Genomic DNA, 23,669 nt, shown 5'->3' on the forward strand with positions numbered 1-23,669 from the left:
CTCCAGGTGCGGTCTCACTGATTGCCTTGTATTGTTGCAACAATACTCGTAATGGTTCACAACACACTCACCCACTCAGCTGTGTTCATGATTTTCAGTGTGTCAGGTCGTACCTTGAAATTTAGTTGCTGGCGCATTAGTTTCCATTAAAAGTAAAATGAAGTTTAAAATTAATTTACAGGCATTCCCTAGGTTGCAAATGAGTTCAGTTCTACAGTCCTTTCACAAGTCAAAGCCCAACTCAGGACAATGGAAAACAGCCATTCGTAAGTACGGGAAATGTTCGTATGTTGGGTCATTAAATTTTAAAGCATGTATGGGATCGGGTACATAAGTACAAGCATTCATAAGTCAGCACCCCTTGTATACTGTAGTTGTGTGTCTAACTACCTGGTACATTTGTAGATGAGAACTTTTTTTCTGGCTTCAGCTCTTGTACATCTACACTTTGCAATTCCTCTTCCTGATCAGTTTCCATTTCAATTGATTCAGTCTCTTCTTTGATCTCCTTTTCCTGTTGTGATCCGCTTCGATTTTGTTGCTCTGCTGTGGCTACATCTAAAATGAGCAATTTGTAAGATTAGGGTCCATTATCTTTCTCCTGAATACATTTTATGGTTGAGACAGAGTCAAGGAATCTCTTATACGAATTTCTGAATTTGAATAATTCTGAACTCACCAAATGTTTGAGCATCAAAGGATTCACTGTCTTCTTTGACATGCTCATAAATGTCTGCGTCCATCACTTTTTGTTCTGTATGGGCCATGTCCCAGTTGGCTGCATTATCGGTTTCCACCATCTTCAGTCGCTTGCTCACACATTCATTGTGATCACCCATTGCTCTTTCATGATCTGTACGACCGGGTTTCCTTTTGTAACTCTTGAGAAAGAAAATAGTTTCAGTATTTTTTAAAAAATATCTGTAAAAACTGGTTATCTTTCTTTGTAAACTATTGTGCAACAGAATTTATGGATGATACTTAACATAACAGACATGAGGACATACAGGGGAGGGAGTTACTTTAGACATGTATCCACATCTCCTGAAGTTTGATTGCCATCCAAAGTAGTAAAGACTACTTTTAATCTTTGGCTGTGGACTAACAAAGGAGAAAAGATTCTGCTTTAAACTAAAGGAGTGTGGACGATAATGTTGCTGGAAGGTTGATAAACATCTCAGATTTCAATGCGCCTCTTCAAGGGTGTTTTGCCAATTCACAAGTTTTTGATTTTTTTTCCCAACCAGAACCAATTGTGTGGGGTTGTGTTCAGGAATGCACAGCACACCAGCAAGATTTTGATTGATTCCTGGGTGGCTGGCTGTAGTATTGTGTTCGGACACCACAGCAGAAACATTAAGCTCATGGAAGAGAATGCGCCTAAAATCTCTCCTCCTCTCCCTTCTGTAAGTGGAGAAAGCAAAGGCCATTCTTTAAGGAAAATGGGAAAAACCACCTTTAGAGACACTGACATTGAATAAAAATCGAGAAATGGCATGTCCACAATGTTGCATCCTCAAAAGAGTGAAAAGGAATGGGAAGGAAACTGAAGGCAAACAACTCACCAATGCCTGTAATTCAGACTGGTGACAGAACTGTACTTCATGAATTTTGTTTTGTTCTTTCCCACCCATAATGTGTGCGTCTTGCCTGGTTTCTTTGTGATCTATTTACATATGTACGGGAATGCCTTAAAGACCCCTGTCAGAGCTCAGTAGAGTGCTGTGTAATTCATTAATGCAGTCCCAGAGTCTGATATTGTATATAAAAAATACAACACATTTAATTTGCTGCACTGGGGGAACTTGCACTTCATCTTGTTAGGACTTTTTCCTGCACTTTTCACATAAAAAGAAGGGAATGATTTTTCCCACAAGTGACTGCAAGCTAATAGCAGTGTAGGAAAGGCACCAGGGCATCTGGAGCTTTCTGAACTGGATTTCGAGTGCATTTTCTAAACCAATGACATGAGAAAACAGAAAAGACTGGGAGTGAGGAGCAAATTCAATATCCACTTGAGTATTGAAATAACAAGAGTGGATAATACATTGGAGCAAGAAAAAACAAACAAACAAGTAATTTTTTTTAAAATCACCATTTTAAAACTCAACAATTTGCTAGAGAAGGAACAAGACTTCCCATTTTATCTCACCCTTTTCTGGGAAGAGGGTGGGTGATTAACAATTATCAAGCCATTAATGCCACTTGCACTATTTAAACTTATCCCAGAGCTAAGTTTTAATGAGCCATTAAAGTGTGATAACTTCATGAAACTGAGGAAGAAGTCAAAGTCAAGTATGACATTTTCAAAAACTAAAAATAAAGTCATAAATTGTCTGGAAACTTGTGGCAATCAATTGCTGGCATCTTTCTTCCTTTCCATGGGTTCCTTGCTGACTGGGACATTAGTGACAGTGTCATTTAGATGACATTATATTTTTTCAAATTTCCAGTCAGTGCCTCCAGTACTTCATTGAAATAGCTTCTGCTGTTACCCCAGGACAGACTTTACTGCATGGTGAAAGAGAAGACTTGTTTTTGAACAACCCTAACAAAATTATGGTTAACTTGCAAAATTGATAGCTGATTATGAGTACTAAACTGCATATATAGTTGCTTGGTTAGAGACAACAATTGATCAAAACAAACGGTCAGAGCTCCTGACGTAATTGAAAACATACAAAAGTAAGACTACAAAAACATAACTACAAAACATAAAGTATAAAAATACAACTGCTGCATGTTTGTCAAAACACAATGCTGCCCATCAATGGAGCTGTGGTTCTACCTGTGTTTTGTCCTGGGATTGTTTTTGAGATGCAACCCTTGCCATCAGTTTGGACTCATGACCCTCGGACTGGTTTGCATCTGCAGCCCCACTTCCTTGTTCCTGCAAGATCCAACATCAAATAAATTATGGGCTGCATATCAGAATTATAACAATTGCTCTATGGGATGGAGCTTTTATTGGGAGTTGTGTACTTTATAATTTTAAATCAGGTTAGTTTGATCAGTTTAGATTAACATTGAGATTTCCAACTTTATTTCTGTGGAGCTTTTCAACTTCTTGTCCGAATGATTTAGTGTGCTGATAGATTATTTAAAAGTACTGACTGAAACTCAGAAGAATAAGCACCTGAAGCAGAATGGTTACAATAAAGCCGAGGAAGCGCATGGCTTTCATACTCTGAATTAAACTTAAGGATAATATTACTTCCTTAGAAAGTTCAATAACTCCATTAGAGTAACTACCTGCCAAAAAGCATGTTGCAATTAATGACATTGCAACAGCATTAACACACACTTACTTATAGGCATCACTTCTCTCATGAGGGCACAATTTACACCTCCTCCTCTCTCAAAATAACCTTCGATTCTCTTAGTGATTGAAAATCGGTCTACCTCAGTCTTTAACATACTTAACAACCCAGCCTCTACAACCCTCTGCAGTAAACAATTTAACAGGTTCACTCTAGCCTGAAAATAACTACCCTCCTCATATGTCATAACTAGGTAATTCTTTGGAAATTAATGTCTGCTTCAAGACTCTCCCAGATCCTTTCTTCATTCCCCTTTTCAAATCCACAAGAATCTTAAATGTTTCAATAAGGTCATCTTTCAGTCTTCATGTTCCATCGAGTACAGGCCTGACCTTTCATCCATAGTTCCTCCAGAGCTGGGACCAAGCTTGCACAATTTCACTAGACTGCCTCCATTGCTAGTATATCTTCCTGTAGACAAAGGGGACAAAGACAGCACACAGTATTCCTACTGTGATCTAACTAATGCCTTGAATAGTCTTAGAAAGATTTCCCTATTTTAATATTCTATTCCCCTTAGAATAAAGGTCAATATTTCATTTGCCTTCTCTATTCTCCATTGAACTTGCTTTTTGTGATTTATACATGAGGATCCCCAAATCCCCCTCTGCTGCAGCTTTCTGCAGTCTTTCTCCATTTAAATAATATTTAGCTCCTCGATTTCTTTCTGCCACAATGCACACTCTTGTATTCTTCCATATTATTTCCCATCTACCATGTTTCTGTTGCCTCACTTATACCTCTTCATAGGCTCATTTTGTCATCATCACCATTTGATTTCCACCTATTTTCATGTGTTCTACAAACTTGGCAATAGTACATCCAACCCCCTCATCAACATCTTTAATATAATACATACATAATTCTGGTCCCAGCACTGATCCACATTGCACTCCACTAGTCACAGATTGCCATCCTGAAAATGCACCTCTTATCCTAATTCTGTCTTTCATTAGTTAACCAATCCTCTATCCACGCTAATAATCTACCCTTAACACCATGGACTCTTATTTTAAGTAGCCTTTTGTATCAAACATCCTTTTTCAAATCCAAATATATCACTTATACTGGTTACCTTTATTTTCTATTGTGCTTGTTACCTCCTCAAAAGAATTATCATAAATTTGTCAGTCACCAGACTGAAGGTGAACACTCACTGAAAATCTATGTAGATGATCCATCTGTTAAATTGAAACTCCAGTCCTATCTGGGGAATGACATTCAACATAGCATCACAGCCATCTACATGCCTGCCTAACCATCTTTTTATGGCTGGAGAAGAAAGCAATAAGGGAAGCTGAAGAATCAATTCATTTTCAACCCAGCTTCATAAAACATTTGATATTTACTGCTGTTCTTATCATTCCTAATAAAGGGCTTATGCCCAAAACATCGATTCACCTCCCCCTCGGATGCTGCCTACCTGCTGTGCTTTTCCAGCACCACACTCTCAACTGCTGTTCTCAAATATCTGGTTCTCTTAAATATTTGGCAGAAGAATGCCCTTCAGGATCCACATCTAACAATCAGAAAGTACTAGAGTATGGGCCAAAATGCTTAGATTTTCTGCTGCCTTAATTTTCTTGTGCAGATGAGTTCAATCTTCAGCAACTGCCTCTCCAATACAGAATGTAAGACTCTGGAAACTCATTAACAGAGCAAAAGCTGCATGCTTTACACCAAGGCATCATCTGGAATTTCCTTCTAGCAAGCTAGTCACCTGTTGGGCCATGACCTATGTACATGCATTAACTTTCTTTAGGCACAGCCCATTTAATCAAAACAGAGAACACAGATGGATAATGAAATAAAATTACTTTCTCATTTAGGCAGTCCAGCTGAAAACGTCCATCAGAAAAATGTAGATGGGAAAGATTCGGTTTAATAAATTATAGGAAACACAAAGACTTTTCAAAGTTTGAGACTGCATGTTTAACTTGCAGAGACACAGATGCATAAGGCATTTTTCCCACTCCTTGCACTAAATAATCTAATCGTACCTCATTAGCCTTGTCCTTCTCCGAAGCAGATCCGGCCAATTCCACAGCTGTATCACTCTGAAGGTTCTCCTCACCAGTCTTCCCTTCAGTCTCATGCTCCATTTGCTGCTCAGTCTGAGGAACATCCTGATCATCTTGTGTGTCCTCATCTGCCTGAAAATAAAAACGTGGTGATAAAATTGGCCCTATGTTTAACGGCATTAACTCTCAATGTGATGAGAGCCACAAGTAATTTCATAAAATGGTGAACAGGTCTCAAAAATAAAACATTAATTACCAGAAGATTAATTCATATATTTTCAACAATATTGAGCTGCATTGTGTGACAGACTAAGAATAGAACACCACCGCTATAATCTGTAATTTCACAGTGCAACGGATCACTCACACAAAACCAGCTCCAGTGCAAAACCAGATGCAGCATCAGCCAGATCTTCAAACGAGGCATTACTTAATGAAACAGCAGCACAGGGCTTCGTGCATGCCAAAAGTGTAATAGCTCTGGCTGATTAATGCCACAGCAAACAGACCAAAGTTCTGGAGGCTCACCACGTCTAGTTGACAATGGTGGTTTGGAAATCAGGTCACTGATATGGAGGAGAATGTTACATGAATACTGCCCTGGAATGTTAACCTTGACTTTTGCACTTGTAACCCGAACTAGGGCTCAAAACCTAGAACCTTCGGGCATGTTAGAGTGTGAAACCTGAGCCACGCCCACACTTTCTCCCTATGCTGCAAAATAAACAAAGATGATAAAGAAATGACATACTTTTGGCTGCTGCCCCTCATTACAGGGAGCCTCTGCGTCTTTCTCGACAGGCTCTTTCTGTTCATCTTCTTTCGGCTTCTGTTGGTCTATGTCCTCAGTATCCTCTTCTTCTTCATTATTCTGATCTTCCTCAATAGTTTCTTCCTTGCCCTCACTCTGTTCTTTGGTTTCCCCCTCAGTTTCCTTCTCTGTTTGAGGATCTTGTTCTTGTTCTTGTTCTTGCTCAGCACACTCCTCTTCTGTCTTGGCAGTCTCCTCCATTGTCTCATCAGCACCTGGACTTTTCTCTTGGAATTCTTTTAGTTTTTCCTCTATATCAAAGGGGTTATCTCCTTTAAAGAAGTACAAAAAGAGTTATTGAAAATTAGACACGCAGAATCTGCAATTTCAGTCCTGTTGCAAATAGATAAATATTCAGACAGTAGCCTTTTAAAGCAGGGAAGAAAAACAATGGAGCTGAAAGTGTATTGCTGGAAAAGCGCAGCAGGTCAGGCTAGGCAGCATCCAAGGAGCAGGAGAATCGACGTTTCAGGCAGGAGCCCTTCTTCAGGCCTTCCTGAAGGGCTCATGCCCGAAACGTCGATTCTCCTGCTCCTTGGATGCTGCCTGACCTGCTGCGCTTTTCCAGCAACACATTTTCAGCTCTGATCTCAGCATCTGCAGTCCTCACTTTCTCCAAGAAAAACAATGGATTAAACAAAAGAAGACCAGACTAAATACACGATTTATGATTCTTCCAAAAAACGTTTTTAAGTCTTCAAGTTGGTTTTAATATGAATGCTACAGGTTAGTAGTGGAACAGCATGTAGACTTCCTATATTTTTAAAATCTTTAGATACAAGACAATTGCTGGTTGGATGAAGAATGAGTTAGAAAATGTACAAGTTTTTACTAATGTGGGTTCACTATCAAGGGCTCCTAGAGAGCGATGTGCCTTCTAACTGGAAAATAAACCACCCCAGATTCTTATTCTTGATCACTGTTCGGTGATCCCTGTTGGAAGACAGCATGCAGTTCAACACACATTGATCGGCAAGAGTAGGATTGTATCCATCCGCTGAATAATTGTCTCTTGGATTGGGGACTGGACAATGCCGTTATACCCCAGCAAGGAGTCAACATTGAGAAAATGAGCAAGGCATGCTGCTTTGAATAAGCTGGGATTTAATTATTCACCAAGCTACTAGAAGACAAAATAGAGGATGTCACAATTCATTATTGTAAAACCTATTAATCTAAAATTTTTTTGCACGGACTGCAAACAAGTATAAAACCAATTTACCTCCTTCTTCCTGATCATCATCACTTTTTTCTCCATCTTGGCTTTCCAAATTAAGATCTTCAGGCAGGTCCAAGGCTTCTGCTTCCGGCTGTTTGTCCTGGTTTCCTTGGTAAGGGTCTACTTCATTTTCATCGTATTCACGCTAATTTAAAAGAGTAGATTAATAAACTCCTGTCAAGAGTAGCATGTCAAATTTGTCAGGTCACTAAAATTACTGGTTCAGGCACAGGTTTATTTTGCATGGACTGCGTTAATGTGACAATATCCAATTATGATAATGCAATATTATAGTGATGGATGTTCACACTTGTATTTTCCATTTTATGAAGAATATTTAATGACAACATATTGCACTACTAATGTGATCCATATGGTTATCTAAATGATTAACACTTTTAAAAAGTAAAAAATGTTTTTCTGTGATGTCCAATGACTTACTTTTTCCTCTTCTAAGACAAAATTTCACCCTGCATTTGGAATACAGGTGGTCCCTGAGTAAACGAAGCTCAACTTATCAATGTTCGTACTTACGAACGTGGTCCCACATTAATATAAAGGATCAGACATATGAATGCTCAGTCATTTTTACAAACAGCTATTTTACATTGTAATATATAGTGTTCTGACTTGCATACATCCTCAGGAGCAGAACTCATTCATAACTCGGGACTGCCTGTTGTACTTCTCTTCACAATGATGCAAACTTTAAATGTAAATAGGGTGTCTGTATTCAGACGTTGCCCATTCCTTGCTCATTAACTCAGAATCGTCCACAATTTGAGAGACTTAAGTGAACTTGGGACTTTGTCAGTTACTGGTCCAGCTTGCTCATAAACCAACCATTTTGGTGCTTGTGCTCATACCCATAGTGGGAACCTTTTGGGGAAGATAAACATGAATACCTCATCCAATTGTTCATGAATTTTCTCTCTAACTTCTTCTTCTTCCCCTCTCTCCTCCTCTTTCTCCTCCTGTCTCTGTTTGTCATTCTCACTTTCATTTGCTCCATCCATGTTGTCATCTTTAGCAACAAGTTCAGACTTCTCCTGTGGATAGAAAACCAGTTGAAGCATATTTCTATTTATTTTAAAAATGCTACGAAGAAAACTTCCAGATGGAACTGATCTATTAACACAAGTGAAGAGCTCCTCCAAAACAAAACACAGGTGGGCAGGAGGGGAATATAAACAACCCAGAGTTTGAAGGTATGCATCTTTTAAAAACAATTATCTAATTCATGGTACTTGCGTAAATGGTAAGAAAGAAATGAATGTTAAATGATGACACCACAATTCAAACAGACCAGTGTCATCATTCCACATGCAAAGAAAACACTTGGAAGTGCAGCTAATTCTGTTTTCTGCAAATATCTATCCCTCAAGAATTGATTGTTCAGCAGTGTAACATACACATTGGGGTCAGAGTTGTACTTAAAATTTGTGACTGCTCCATGAGACAATGTTTCCAGGAACAGCAGGATATTTGGAGGTGTCATTTGCTTGGCTCAGGAAAAGAAGTAGTACAAACATAAATGAAGAAGTTAAAAATAAGCAAGATATTTACCACCCATTATCTTTTTCACCTCAATTCCTGCTACAGCAAAGGGAAAATGAAACAAAGAGTGAAGTCTACATGTTAAGTGTTCAGCGAGCATGTGTCTTTGGTACAAATGAAAACAAAGATGACTCAACAATTCATTTCTGCAATCTCAACTGCTTGCAAAATGAAAGAAAGTATTAAAACGGAAATTACTTAATTAAAAGTGAACTTCACAGATTTAAAAAAAAACACTAGGCATCCTACCGCATCCATCCCAGGGCCAGTGTCGTCAGCCTCGTCATGAACACTATCTTCATCATCATCATCATCATCCCCCCATAGTCTTTCATCTAGTTTGTCAGCCTCCGCATTTTCGAGATCACCCATCTGTTTATCCAGTTCTTCGTCATCACTGTCCGATTCCTCACTGTTGTCATCCTCTCCTGAAGTGAGGATTCAGCCAATTAATACAAGACCATAAACACAATAACATAGGAACAGGAGTAGGTTGTTTGGTTCTTCGAGCCTGCTCCCCCAATTAACTGGATTATGGTCGATCCAATATTCCCCACTGATTTACTGGCCCTGGATTTCCCCTACTAATCAAGAATCTATCTCAGCTTTAAATATACACAAGGATTCTGCCCCAACAGCTCTCTGTGGCAAGGAGTTCCAAAGACTCTCAACGCTGAAGAAATTCCTCTTTGTCCAAGTCTGAAATTGGCACCCCTTAATTCTGAATCGACGTTTCTGGCATGAGCCCTTCTTCAGGAATGAGGAAAGTGTCATTCCTGAAGAAGGGCTCATGCCCAAAACGTCGATTCTCCTGCTCCTTGGATGCTGCCTGACCTGCTGCGCTTTTCCAGCAACACATTTTCAGCTCTGATCTCCAGTCCTCACTTTCACCCCTTAATTCTGAGACCATTACTTCTGGTTCCAGACACTTCCATGAGGGGGAACATTCTTAAGAATCCTGTCTGAATCAATGAGATAATCTCTCATTTTTTTATCACGCCAATGAGTAGAATCCCAACCTGTTCAACCTTTCTCAAAAACCAATCCTTCCATAGCTTGGGATCAAACTAGTGAACCTTCTCTGAACTTTCTCCAACAGAATATATCTTTCCTTAAAAGGGGACCAAAATTGCTCACAGTACTCAAGATGTGGTTTCACCAGTGCAGTAAGAATTCCCTACTTTGATATTTGAAAAAAGGGCCAATATTCCATTAGCATTCCTGGCCACTGGCTGTACCTGTGTGCTAGGTTCCCATGTTTTGTGTGCAGTGGCCCCAAGTCTCTTTGTAATTGGTTGGTTGTCATTTGAGAACAAGATAGAAGATGTCTGTCTCCTGTTTCATAAAACGATATAGTGCAGATGGAAACAATTTGGCCCATTGTGTCTACAGTGGTTCTCAGAGCACTTTAACTCATGCCAATCTTCTACCTTTCCCCATAACCCTGCACATTATTTAAATAGAATCAATTGTCCAATCTTTCTTGAATGCATCAATTTTACCTGTCTCTAATACACTTCCAGGCAGCGTGTTGCATAAAACTAATTATTTAGTATGTAATTTGAGCATTCAAAAGAAAACCAGTTTATAGTCTGATGAATTTAACTTCCTTCTACCACCAGACAAGAATCTGTACCCCATGTAGAACAATTAGCAATTTTTTTGTAAGAAGTCAAATTTTCTGTAAGATTGTGGATGATATTCAAACTTTGATTTTGTCACATTGTCACAAATCTCCAGATTAGAACCACTTTGAGATCAGATATCACTTTCAATTGGCCATCAACAGTAGCCATCCACAACAACATAGTTCCATCATCAACTTGTGTACATAATCAATGTAAAATTTGCAGTGAACAGATAGAGTAACATACAATTAGAATAGTTAAGATACCATAAATTGTAATTCTAACAGTTTTCACAAAATCAGTCAGTTTATTTGATACAAACAATGGAACTACTTAGTATTCACAGCACTGTCAAACCTCACAAGAAAGATGACAATATAAAACTGACAAGTTTTCAGGATGTCAGAATCAAATCCCAAGATCTTGATTCCAAACTTTTAAAAAGAAATAGAGTTTCTTCATTGTCCCTTTCCATGTTAGTTTAACAGCAGCAAATGAGATAGGCTCTATGGCAAATGAGCTGACTTTACTACTGCTGCTGCAGTTTCAAAACTGTGACTCACAATTAAAATTGGTGGAGAGGTTGCTACTTCAATCAGTAAGTGCGCTTTCATTAACATTTTTTTTATTACAATACTGGAAATGTTAGCGGAAAGTCACCGTGCTGACAAGTTAAATCTTGTTTTTCCTTGACAGTTGCTGCCAGACCTGCTCAGAATTTCCAACATTTTGTTCTCATGCTGGATTACCAGCATTTGCAGTGTTTTTATAATTGGTTAAACAATGTGTACCTCAAGTTGTCATTCAGCAACTTGCCTGGCTTTTTGGTATCTCCATCATGAAGCTTTCCATCGAAGTCCTCAGACATTTCTATGGCATTCTCTTCCTCTTTAACATCTGCCATATTCTCTGTGTCTTCTTTCTTTTTTTGGTCTTTGCTGAAGGTATCTTCCACCTGAAGAAAGGACAAACGCAAGCACTTTACTGAGGAACATGAACAGAAGGCATTGAAAAGGAAGACAATAGGACACAGTACCCTAACTTTGCTACTACAATTCTTAAAACATTTTCGTCCCATCTTCTCTCCTATTAAGCACCAAACTCGTACCCAACTGTGTTCCTAAAATAATTAAATTTAAAGTAACCCCTAATCTCTACAGTTAACTTCTGGCAAGTTATTTAATAAGTTGAACTCCTCAGAAAGCCCCCTAAAAGCTAACCCCTGCGGTCCAGCGAAGTTGAACATTGCCCAGTTACTTTGAATTAACAAAACTGCAGCCAAACTGAACAGCTACCCTCTACCCAGAACCTTCCAGCCAGATATCACTGGTTATTGTACTCATGATTTACTATCCAATCGGTTTTTGTGGCCCTTGCTCTTTATTTATTTCTAATGTAGTCAATATAAACAAAGAGCATTTCAAAGATCAGAAAGTGAACCTAGAATTTTCTTATCTGATTGATTTATACATTGCTTATTTCAATTCAAACATGGAGATCGCACACCAACCTCTTCAAATAGTAACACAAACAATAACAGCTCAGAGGCAAGCCACAACTGAGAGGGGGAAGTTGAACGACAAACATATTGGGGTTCAAGTATGATGCTGAACGACCACACAGAAGTAGAAGTTTCATGTTGAATTTGTAACATGCTACAAGTTGTCGTGTAGTACATGTAACTACACAAGTGCAAAAGGCAGAGGTAATATTTCCTTTTATAAAACATTGATTAGCTGCTTGTTGAAAAATGGACCCCATTGAAAGCTGCAGAAGCAACTGGTGCAAGGAGGTTAGAAAGGAGGATATGCAGTACTTCCCTATTGCAATAATGATTATTTAATTCTTAAATCAGGTTTTCACTCACCATTCCTAAGCCCTACAGTGCTTCAGTTTACAATTAGCACAACCAGTACCAACTGTGTCCAATAGGTTTCTTCTCAAGCACAGATCACTTTTCTACAATTATAACCCCACTTACACAGAATGGCTATTTCAATGAAACCTTCAAATGTTTCATGTTAAGATGTTGAAAAAAAAACACATACCTGGTCTTCACTTTCGATCTTGTCGCTGACATCCTTCACACCTTCACCTTCTCCAATTCCTCCACATTCATTATCGTGGAATTGGGTTGAACCTTCGCCCATCGCATCCTCCATTAACTCTTGGGGGAGGCAGAAACCCTGCCCAAGTAATACCACATATCATCATATCCTCACCCAAGATTTTTAAATCATTCCTTAAGAGCAAACTTTAGTCTTGGCCCCTTTCCCCAACGACACCACAGAACAACTACAACATGTTGACATTTTGAAAATAAAAATCCCAATTTTGTTACAAAAGTCCCAATTATACAAGACAAAAACAATAATCAAAAAATTGTGGTCAGCGAATTTCTTATAACAAAATTAGATGAGATCAAAAACTTAAAGATATACTAGATTTATTCTTTTTTTAAAAAAGCAACAAAATACTGGGAGAAAGAAGTGAAACCTCTAACTTCAATACACATTTATTTTTTTCTCAGTGGTTGACTAAGTGTCATATCACAATATAAAAATAAGGAATTCTTGTTGAAACTATACAAAGCACTAAATCAGACAACAACTGCAGTGTGGTAAACAGCTTTGGGTCCCGAATTATGGAAAGATAAACTGGCAATGGAGGTATTTCAAAGATGCTTCATGAGGCTGATACTGGATAAGGAGGGGCTGTCTCATGATGAGAGGTTGAATAGGCTGGGCCTGTAGTTATTGGACTTTAGAAGATAAAGAGGCAACCTCATTGAAACATATAAGTATCTTCAGTGACTTGAGAGAGAGAGAAAGAATAGGTAAAAGAAGGTTGTTTTCACCTTGTAGGAAGTCTAGGACCTGAGAGCACAATCTCAGAGTAAGGGGTTGAAGAGGCTGGGCCGTTAAGTCTACTCAAGGCAGAGATAGACATACTCTAATCAGCAAGGGAATCAAAGGTCATGGGGCAAAAGGCAATTAAGTGGAGGTAAGGACCATCAGATCAGCCATGAACTCATTGAACGACATAGCAGACTCAACAGGCTAAATGACCTACTTTTATTTCATTGTCTTATTGTAAAGTTATTTTTCAGCGGAGAGAGTGGAGAGGGCGAGATTTAGAAGTGAGTTAGAGGAGAAAAGATGGGTCAGAAAGACAATATAGAAAAGATAATCTAGATATTTAATAATAGAACATTTTAAACTTAAGAGTTAAAAAAGTCTAAATGCATTAAATAAGTGTCCAAAAAATGTTTATCCTTAACCATACCTGCAAAGCAAGGTCCGTGAATAACTGAGATAAAACAGAGAGTAATTTTCCACTGCTCCTATGAGTTGCCATTGAAACGGTTAGGTAGTACAGGACCAGCTCGGAGTAGGTAGTCAGCATAGGAAGGAGCTGCACAATGCAATAGCAGCTTTGGTTGAACAACTAAACAAATACAAAGAACAGATAGACTACTGAACTGAAAATCCTATACGTCGTTTCCTTTCCAGCATTAACAGAAAGCACTCTCTGCAAAACTAACAAAATTACAGGTAGTGAAATTTGAAAAGCAGAAACCATACAAACTCTTTACAAATCAATTGATAAAAGGAAACAATAACAGGAACAGTATTTGCGCTTCTACCTCATTATGCAGATCACAGGGGAAGCTTATATTGTGTCAAGTTGCTGAATCTATCACTGAGATTGTAAGGAAATGTGCCTTCAGTGATTAGCACCACCAAGCTACTTAGGAAAAGGGTATTTCCAAGTAGGGGACGTCATCTTTCAGTTTTTTTTCCCACTTGGACTTTACAAAATTCTACTGAGAATAACAAATCTAAACTATATTAAAGTAAAATTATTTTAAAGTTGTCCTATCTAAAGTTATTCTAAGTAAGGTACAGAGTTCCGATCTGGTTTTATCCTCTCTCAGAAAACCATGGAGATTCAGCATTGACATGCTAAACTGCAGCAATATTTCAACTGTTTGCTGCAAGACAACTGTTCTTTAAAAACATTACTGCAATAAATGGAAGGTTTCCAATACTATTCTATTATTAGTTATTTTATTAGCTATTTTATATTTACAGCAGTAGGCTTCGATTTGGTCAGCACAAATTTGAGTTAAGACATCAAACCTGATGTAAAAGGCATAAACATATATTATAATCTCAGCAATGACACATAAAACTCGTAACAAACCTGGTACTGTTTGAGTGTACACTCCTGACGATAATCCATTAGTTTTTCAAGGAGGTCAGAAACAATGCTAATAACTTTCACTAGGTTTAGAGAAGTGATGTCACTTGATAATCGCTGTCCCAAACGTTTACTCAGGTATCCAGACTGAATTTTATGCAGTTCCACCTCATCCTGATTGCTTTCATTTCCTACAGTTAATTAAGACATCAATTTTAAAATGCAGCGACTATTTTCTGCTACTTGCAACAAATCACTCCACCTGTTTTTAGTGAATAAGTCACAAAATTAGTCAAACCCTTGACATAATGAAACCAGACAGCAAAAAATGTACACTGATTATTTGGGGTTAGAACATTATCAAAAGATACAAAAATAAATTTAACCTGCCCCAATTTAAGAGTTACATATGCTCAGCTGTTAGTGATAATTCTTTACATATATGATCAATGGTAACCACGATGTGGAGGTGTTGGTATTGGATTGGTGTGAAAGTTGAAAATCTCACAACACCAGGTTATAGTTCAACAGGTTTACTTGGAAATACTAGCTTTCAGAGTGCTGCTCCTTCAACAGGTAGCTGTGGAGCAGGATCATAAATGGTCCACTTATGACCCTCTGCATTACTACTTGATAAAGGAGCAGGGCTCCAAAAACTAGTATTTCCAGCGAGTTGAGAAGATTTGTAGCTCAGCTTGAGGTTCTGGATGTAAGTTTGCTTGCTGAGCTGGAAGCTGAGCTAGTATTTTCAAATAAACCTGTTAGACTATAACCTGGTGTTGTACGATTTTAAACTAGTACCCATCTGTGAGAATAGCAAATGCCAGTTACTAACTTTCTTATTTGAAAATGGCCTGATGTAGAACAGCCTCTTGTTGTCAGGTGACAGGACATTGTAGTAGTGATAGTGATAATGTGTTTTTAAATTCAGTTTTGGGATGTAAGTATTGGCAAGACTGGCACAAATGGCCCATTCCTTTTTGCTCCTGAAGGTGGTAAGCCATGTTGTTAAACCACTGTAGTCTGTAAAGGTGTAGATACACCCACTGTTGGGAAGGGAATTCCAAGTTGTCAATCCAGTGCTTCATAAATTAAAAGTATTTCTGTCCATATCTGAATGTTTTTTTTTGTCTTTTCCTCCCCTAAATTACCTTTCTCTGCCTCAAATTCCATTTAATAAAAAAAAATCCAGTTGTGAACTAACCAAGAACATCAACACATATTAGAAATCTTACCTTGTTCTTTGTCATTCTCCTCTTTCTGCCGCTTTACTACAGCCTGTACAGCACACAGTACTGTATTAATAGCTGGCTCCACTTCCAAGGTGAAATTCGCTAGTGAGCTCACACTGGAATCTAGGGATTAAAGAACATAAAAGCAGCAATAGGTAATTTACAATGAATATGCTTGGTCAATTTTCTTCCTGTAAATGAGAACAAAAGAAGGTGTTTCACTTGCACACATTTCATTCTCACCAACAGATGTCAAATTCAGTAGATTTTTCTCCCATGATGCAAATTCAGCTATTGCACAACTGACTTCCTCCTTAATATATTCGAGGCTCTTGAACACTGCTGGACAGTAAGATGCATTCCCAGAGGCAGCAGCAGCAAACATGGTCTGTATGTCTTGCAGCTGAACCATGGTTCTGTTCAAACAACTAATCCCCATTGAACAGGTCTCAAAACATGTCCTGACAAAAGAAAATCACATTTATATTTTCAGTCAGAAAAACAACCAACCAGGACAGTGACATCCACTTTCTTAGCCATACTACACTTGAGAAGTGGCAAGTAACATTCCCTGGCACTTTTATGGATGTGAATATCCATCTCCAGCAAGAGAAATTGTGAGCACCTTTCATTTATGTCCAAAGGCAATACTACTATCAACTTCCAAGACATCATCATTCGGCAGGGGGGGGGGGGGGGTCACTATTAATCAGAAACTGAACAGGACCAGCCATGTAAACACTGTGGCTACCAGAGCTGGTTAGAGGCCAGGAATTCAGTTATGATTAACACAACTTAATCACCACCATCTACAAGGTAAATGTCAGGAGAGCGAGGGAATACTTTCCACTCACTTTGAAGAGTGCGGATCCAGCGACACAACCAGCCAGTTCGATCGGCAACCCATCCACAACCTTCACACTCCCTCCAGTGCCATTTACAAGATGCAGGGCAGCAATTCACTATGGCCCACAAGAGATGTAGACAGACGGGAACACTCTGGCCTGCAGCTGTATCTCCATTCATCCACCAGATCTTGGTCAAAATCCTGACATTCTAACAGCAGTGGGAATGATGTTTGTTGAAACATAAATATTGATCAGACAACTGGATAACTCCCAGATGTTCCTTAAAATATGGGCAAGGGCGCTTGAACATCTGTCTACCCATGAGGGCAGATTCAGTGATTTATAGGAGCACAGAAAAGGCCCTTTGGCCCCTCAAGTCTGCACTGACATAACTACCACTACAAGTGCGCAATCCCAACTTCCTGCAGTTGTCTCGTGTCTTTGAATGTTATGATATTTGAAGTACTCATCCAAATATTTTTTTAAAGGTTGTAAGGTTTTTTCTTCAAATCCCCTTTGAATCTACTGCCCCTTATCCTAATGTTTTGCGGTTTCATATTGACCCCTCAAAGGGGAACAGCTGCTCTTTTATTCACCCTGTCCGTACTCCTCATAATCTTGTACACCTTAATCATGTTGAACGCATCTTCTCTGCTCTCAAGAAAACAATCCAAGCCTACCTAGTCTCTCCTTAGAGCTCTAGTTCTCCATCCTGGACACAATCTTGGTGAACCTCCTCTGTACCCCTTCTATTGCTATCACATCTTTCCTATAGTAAGGTGACCAAAACTGCACATAGTATTCCAGTCGCTCTGTACAACTCCAATATTATCTCCTCGCTCTTGTACTATATACCTTCTTAACTATCTGAGACATGTGCTCTGCTGACTTCAGGGATCTGTGAATAATTACCACAAGATCTGTTCCTCTAAGCAACCCAGGCCTTGCCATTCATTAAATACTCTCTCATCCTGTTTCTCCTTCCAAAGTGTAGATGGTGGCCTTGGTTCAATATGTCATCCAAAAGACACCTGACACTACAGCATTCTTTCAGTACTGCACTGGAGCTTCTTCCTTAATTTTTGTGCACAGGTGCCTGGAGTGGATTTTGAATCCAGAACATTCCAACTCAGTGGCAAGTGTACCATCTACTGAGACGCAGTTGATTTTATATATAGTACCTACAGTTGCAGTGTAACCAACATCATTGTTTTTAAATTACAGAAAGATTTACCATGAATACAGTGAGGTCTTGCTGGTTTGCTGACTCATTTCATCCATTTGTGCCTTTACTGCCTTAACTTCCTTCAACATGTTGGCCACTTGTTGAGTCACCTGTTGCCATGCAGGATCTCCTTGCCGCATTTTACAAGCACTGGGCAAGCAATCTTCAACCAAGGGTGTGGGGAACCTCAAATGGGGCTGGACAAAATCCTCAGGTAATGATGATGCTGCTGCCATTTCTGCATTTCCTGAGTCTGCTTTGTTGCTAACCACCTGCGTAGTACTAGTGGGTTTGTCCTGCAATTCATCAAGTGTTTCAAGAGGCTTCTCTCTTGGACAACATTGCAAGAACCACAAAAGTTGCTCCAAGGCTACCATAAACTTCATAGACAGGGTGCGCAGTTGGTCCATCCAAAGTTTGACATCAGTCTGTGGTGGAAGTGCCACATCATGATCCTTGAAATCTGCCAGCCTTTTCTGAATCTCATGTAGACTTTTAATCAGATGTCTAATAAATGAGAAGGGATTTAAATCACAATTTGAATTGTCCATAATTTGCCTACTTTTTTTTTTAAAGAGAGTATTATGACAATACAATTCTTAAGTTAATAACTTGCTAAATGAAGTTATTATCTGGGGTTACATAAAAAATGAACAATTGGAAAATTATATTTTTATTGAACAAAAATTAAGTAATTAAAACATTTGAAGTACAGAGTCACACAACATACCTCAAGCTGACCCACTGCTCTGTCAGTCCAGTTAGGCACTGCCTTTGTTTGACCAAAAGTTTCATCAGATGAGCTGTAAACCCTTGACAACGTTCAATGTTACCCAGGCTAAGTTCCTACAAAAGCCAAGCAAACATTATAAAAATAGAAGATGAAATGTGACAAAACAGGGAAGTCTCTTGGCAATGGATTTAACTAAGATTGAGCTTGCTCTGTTGTTCTGGAGAATCTGATTATTTCTGTATTTTTCTGAACACATTATTTCTCATTCAATTCATATGGATCTAGTCCAATTACTAATGAATACATCGCACAACACCAGTGTCTATGTACTGATGTGGCAATTTATTCAAGTCTTCAACTCAGTTTCAATAAGGTTTGCTTTCAAGAAGAATTCTGTTCATGGCCAATAATTAAATGCCTAGACTTGTTATTATTTACTGTTTGATGTACAAATTTCCTAAACCTGACAGCCATTACTTTAAAAATTGGATCACATCTTCTCCTCTCCAAAACAGTTAGATTCAGTGTTTGCTGTGCAGTGATTTAAATCTTACAAATAATCTCTAATCCTGCTACAAATCATTTCCATTCTTCTTAATTGTTATAGACATGACAAATTATACAATGGATCCCAAGAACTGAAACCAGCATCGTAGATTGAGATTTTGAGAAAGAAACTTTGAAAAAAAAAAGCTATATTCAAGGATGTGGATGATAATATTAAAGCAGGATTTATTGTTCATTTCTTGTTGCCTTAAAAGTAACCAACTTATGAATAACGATCAGGAGTAAGCTAATAGCAATGGGCCAAGCGCTAGAAAATGAGATTACATTATTAAGTGGTTGTTTTTGACCACTGGAGAGGTCAAGCTTGACGTGGGAGGTATCCCTCCTTAAACAAACCAGTTTTTGTTTTAAAGAAAAATAACTCGGCAACTTTTGTTGTTTTTCTCTTGCTCTACCCTCAACATTTCAATTATGCAGCTTGCTAAATTGAGATTTGACCTCACAACTTCTGGGTTGCTAGTACAGTTGGAGAGATTAGAACACAATAATCGTTGCTCTTAAGGACCTATTCATTCCCATAACTTTCAAACAGTACAGTGCAATCATACTTTTGTAATTTAGTAAATTTAGCCAATAGCCTTCGCCATTTTTTGGCAATATTTCCTGTTTGACACTGTACGGACATGAATATACCTATCCAGGTGCTAACATGACAATATAATTACTGAGTGGCTTGACACCAACCCCGATCAACTAAAGAAAAATGGAGTTTCCTGTAGTCAAAGACAGCTAGGTTGAAATTCTGCCCATTGATGCTCAGAGTCATTACCTTGGCAGGAGTGCGCATGGCTACCTGGAGGGCAGCACGACGTGCAAGAGACTGATAGAAAAACTTCTGACAGCCTTCCCATGCAGCAGAAATTTCAGCAAGCAACCTGCAACATTAACAAATGTTAACTCCAAACATATCACAGGATTACACAGAACACAGACCTTTTGAACAAAAAAGTATTCTGCATTATCGAAGAATTGTTTTACTCAGTGTTGGTGTTTTTAATTACTTTCTAGCACTAGTTGTGAAGATATTACCTGCCACATCTATTTAGAATTGCAATTCTTCCTATTCAATGATTGAGGAAGGGAAAAAAATTGTTATGAGATACTCATGGAGGACAATACTAATTTTTAAATTTTGTAAGTTTTCTTTCTTAATAGCAAAATAAGCACTGTTATAAGATAAACATTACCAGACACAAAAAAGTAAACTGGACCATTGAATGATGAGTGGAGGCTCTTAAGTGGCTATTCATAGACCATGCGAGAGCCTGAAATGGTGGCAAGTTGAAAGGGATCTTATGCAATTGCTGGAGCAGTTTCACTGCCCAGCCAGAGAGCTCTGTTACATGCCAGGGGGAGAGGGGGAGAGGGGGAGAGACACACATACCCTTGCAGTTTATTTCATTTTATTTTCTAATTAAGAAAAACTCTCAGTCAGAAAACTAGATTTCCTGACAATATTATCTACAATTTAATCCAAAAGCAACATTTCACAACTTTCTGCAGTTGAGAACTTTGGCATTTCCTGCAGTCAAGAGGGACCTACTCCCAGAGCTACAAGAAAAGAAGTTCTTTTACAGCGACAAAGACAGAAATGCATCACGTATGGTCAGTTATGCAAATTTCTCCACCCACTCACTCATGCCCTGACTATATCAACAGCATATAGCAGCTGTCACAAACTAGTTAAAGACCACTTACATAGTTAAGGACATGTCCACATCCCAGCAACACAAAGAACTGTAGATTGGTGCTCATCTCCTCCTACCATTTCCCATAAACAATTTTTGTACAATTAACAAAATTAAAGATCATATCCTCATTTTAAATTTCACCAGGAACTATTGGCAGCTTACATGTTATCCAGCTCATCACTACTGCCAATCAGATTTACAGCTGTCTTCACGTCAAGTGGATGCAGACAAAATATATCCTGGGGATCACTTGTTCGAGACCAAGCTAGTCCTTTACGGTAAGACAGACCTGAAAGCAGAAGGCAGGAAGTACAATGCACTGTATTTCAGAATTTTGTGTCCGAAGTTTACTATTTGTCGCTTCCTGGAGTGTGAAGAACTCCAGGCCAACTCTCAAGTGTCTCTTCCTCACAAAGCCTCTCAGAACATCTCATCAGAACCAGTAACACACTGGAGCAACCGGTCACTGAAGCATGGTCTCAATGGCAATAAAGAAACTTGATACAGTCCATGCTCAAGCTTCTTGACTAGTTTCTTTTCCTAAGTGGGGACAGCTTTTAATCAATCAGGCCTTACATTTAAAAAAAAGCAACACACCTAGAATTACAAGATGGATTGAATTCAGAGGGTGAAGTCATACTGATGTTATCTGACATCAAATTTCGTTTCATTTGTAAACCAGCCATTAGCTACCCCATGCATTTAATACGCAGCCTTTATTAAAATTCATAGGTTCCAGCTGATGCTATGGAGGCACATGGCTAGAAACAAAACTTGTTACACAGTTAACATATTCTAACTATTTGTATTTCAATGTGCTATTGATTTAAGGCCACAGTTTCAGTGGTCCAAATCCTGATGCCATGGTTTAAGGGAAAGTCATCAGATGCTTGTAAATGTTCAGCTCCAGTCCAGAGGAAAATAACACAATAAAACTAAACCCCACCAACAATCCTGGAGAATCTGTACAAAACTTCTACATTAAATAATAGTGCTCAAAGCTTACCAATTTCAGTGAGGTGTTTAAAGAGATCTGCCAAGGCCCTTTGCTTCTGCATCAGAATATGTTTGACTTCTGATCGCTGCTTGTCCTTATCAGCCGTTTGGTCAACTGTAAGAGTTTGGAGATCTCGTACGGTAGTGATGACATTACCTACCAGAACCAAGACAAAGCTCATAACCTTATGGCTTTACTAGGAAGGCTTATCAGTCGTTAAAATAATAGACACCTTAAGATTCCCCTAATTTCATCACTGACAGATATCCACTGTTAAGAAATGCTCATAGTATCAAATACTTCGTAGTTGAAATTACCATTATATTTACCTATTCATACCGTTAATGCAGCCAAAAATATAAAAAAGTATACACAAGCTATTCAATATACTGCCAACAAACATGTACAATGAGGAACCCTCAAAACTTCAGAGTTTTATTTTCTCAAATGAACATTTTGCACAAGAGAGAGAAAAAGAGAAAAGTAGGATTAGTGGGCTGAATTCGCAAATAATGATAGAAACTGTGTGGACCTTTATAAATGGTGAATGAGAACCTGATTGGGAAGTCCAGCCCCCATTTCTGATGTATGTCATGTTTGGTAGTTAAAGGGAGCAATGCGTGGTTTGCACCAGAAAAACCCAGACTTGGCCAAATTCATGATTAATTCAGAAAAAGCCAGGTAGGCGGGTAGTGCAGGAGTCTTCTGTGGCTATCCCCATTTCAAACAAGTATGCTGTTTTGGAAAACATAGGGGGTGATTGATTCTCAGGGGAATGTAACAAGATCTGCTAAGTTTCTGGTATTGAGACTAGCTCTAATGCAAGGAGGGCTATGTCGGGTTCCAAGAGATTGATTGTGTTAGGGGACACTCTAGTCCGAGGCACAGACAGACGTTTCTGTGGTGAGCAGCGAAAAATCAGAATGGTGTGTTGCTTCCCTGGACCCAGGATCAAGGGTATCTCAAAAGTTGAAGTTCTAAATTGGAGAAAGGCTAATTTTGACGGTATCAGGCAACAACTTTCAAAAGCTGATTGCGGGCAGATGTTCACAGGTTAAGGGACGGCTGGAAAATGAGAAGCCTTCAGAAATGAGATAACGAGAGTCCAGAGACAGTACATTCCTGTTAGGGTGAAAGGGAAGGCTGGTAGGTAAAGAGAATGCTGGATGATTAAATAAATTGAAGGTTTGGTTAAGAAAAAGAAGGAAGCATGCATCAGGTCTTGACAGGATAGATTGAGTGAATCCTTAGAAGAGTATAAAGGCAGTAGAAGTACATTTAAAAAGGGAATTCAGGAGGGCAAAAAGGGGACATGAGATAGCTTTGGCAAATAGAATTAAGCAGAATCCAGAGGAATTTCACAAATACAACAGGATAACTAGTGAGAGAATAAGGCCCCTCAAAGATCAGCAAGCCGGCCTTTGTGTGGAGCTGCAGGAGATGGGGGAGATATTAAACAAGCATTTTGCATCAGTATTTACTGTGGAGAAGGACATGGAAGATATAGAATGTAGGAAAATAGATGGTGACATCTGGAAACATGTCCATATTACAAAGGAGGAAGTGCTGGATGTCTTGAAACACATAAAAGTAGTTAAATCCCCAGCACCTGATCAG

At 38.8% G+C, this 23,669-nt stretch overlaps 1 protein-coding gene across 5 annotated transcripts in view; it reads right to left on the minus strand.

Moving 5' to 3' along the window:
• mdn1 (midasin AAA ATPase 1) overlaps positions 1 to 23,669 on the minus strand; it is a 189,269-nt gene that overhangs the window by 17,389 nt on the left and 148,211 nt on the right. For all 5 annotated transcript variants that reach the window (XM_072553757.1, XM_072553755.1, XM_072553754.1 and 2 more), the window contains exons 75-93: positions 22,062 to 22,208; positions 21,218 to 21,344; positions 20,134 to 20,239; positions 18,795 to 18,910; positions 18,074 to 18,571; positions 16,235 to 16,452; positions 15,995 to 16,114; positions 14,763 to 14,950; positions 13,842 to 14,003; positions 12,605 to 12,742; positions 11,373 to 11,511; positions 9,178 to 9,356; positions 8,277 to 8,420; positions 7,375 to 7,516; positions 6,093 to 6,424; positions 5,321 to 5,473; positions 2,789 to 2,890; positions 680 to 881; positions 391 to 558 (exon numbers count right to left, since the gene is read on the minus strand). In XM_072553757.1, the coding sequence (XP_072409858.1) occupies positions 391 to 558; positions 680 to 881; positions 2,789 to 2,890; positions 5,321 to 5,473; positions 6,093 to 6,424; positions 7,375 to 7,516; positions 8,277 to 8,420; positions 9,178 to 9,356; positions 11,373 to 11,511; positions 12,605 to 12,742; positions 13,842 to 14,003; positions 14,763 to 14,950; positions 15,995 to 16,114; positions 16,235 to 16,452; positions 18,074 to 18,571; positions 18,795 to 18,910; positions 20,134 to 20,239; positions 21,218 to 21,344; positions 22,062 to 22,208 (3,381 nt within the window). The remainder of the gene's footprint in view (positions 1 to 390; positions 559 to 679; positions 882 to 2,788; positions 2,891 to 5,320; positions 5,474 to 6,092; positions 6,425 to 7,374; positions 7,517 to 8,276; positions 8,421 to 9,177; positions 9,357 to 11,372; positions 11,512 to 12,604; positions 12,743 to 13,841; positions 14,004 to 14,762; positions 14,951 to 15,994; positions 16,115 to 16,234; positions 16,453 to 18,073; positions 18,572 to 18,794; positions 18,911 to 20,133; positions 20,240 to 21,217; positions 21,345 to 22,061; positions 22,209 to 23,669) is intronic.

The sequence above is a fragment of the Chiloscyllium punctatum genome, chromosome 3 (assembly GCF_047496795.1).
Source record: "Chiloscyllium punctatum isolate Juve2018m chromosome 3, sChiPun1.3, whole genome shotgun sequence".
NCBI classification, from domain to species: domain Eukaryota; kingdom Metazoa; phylum Chordata; class Chondrichthyes; order Orectolobiformes; family Hemiscylliidae; genus Chiloscyllium; species Chiloscyllium punctatum.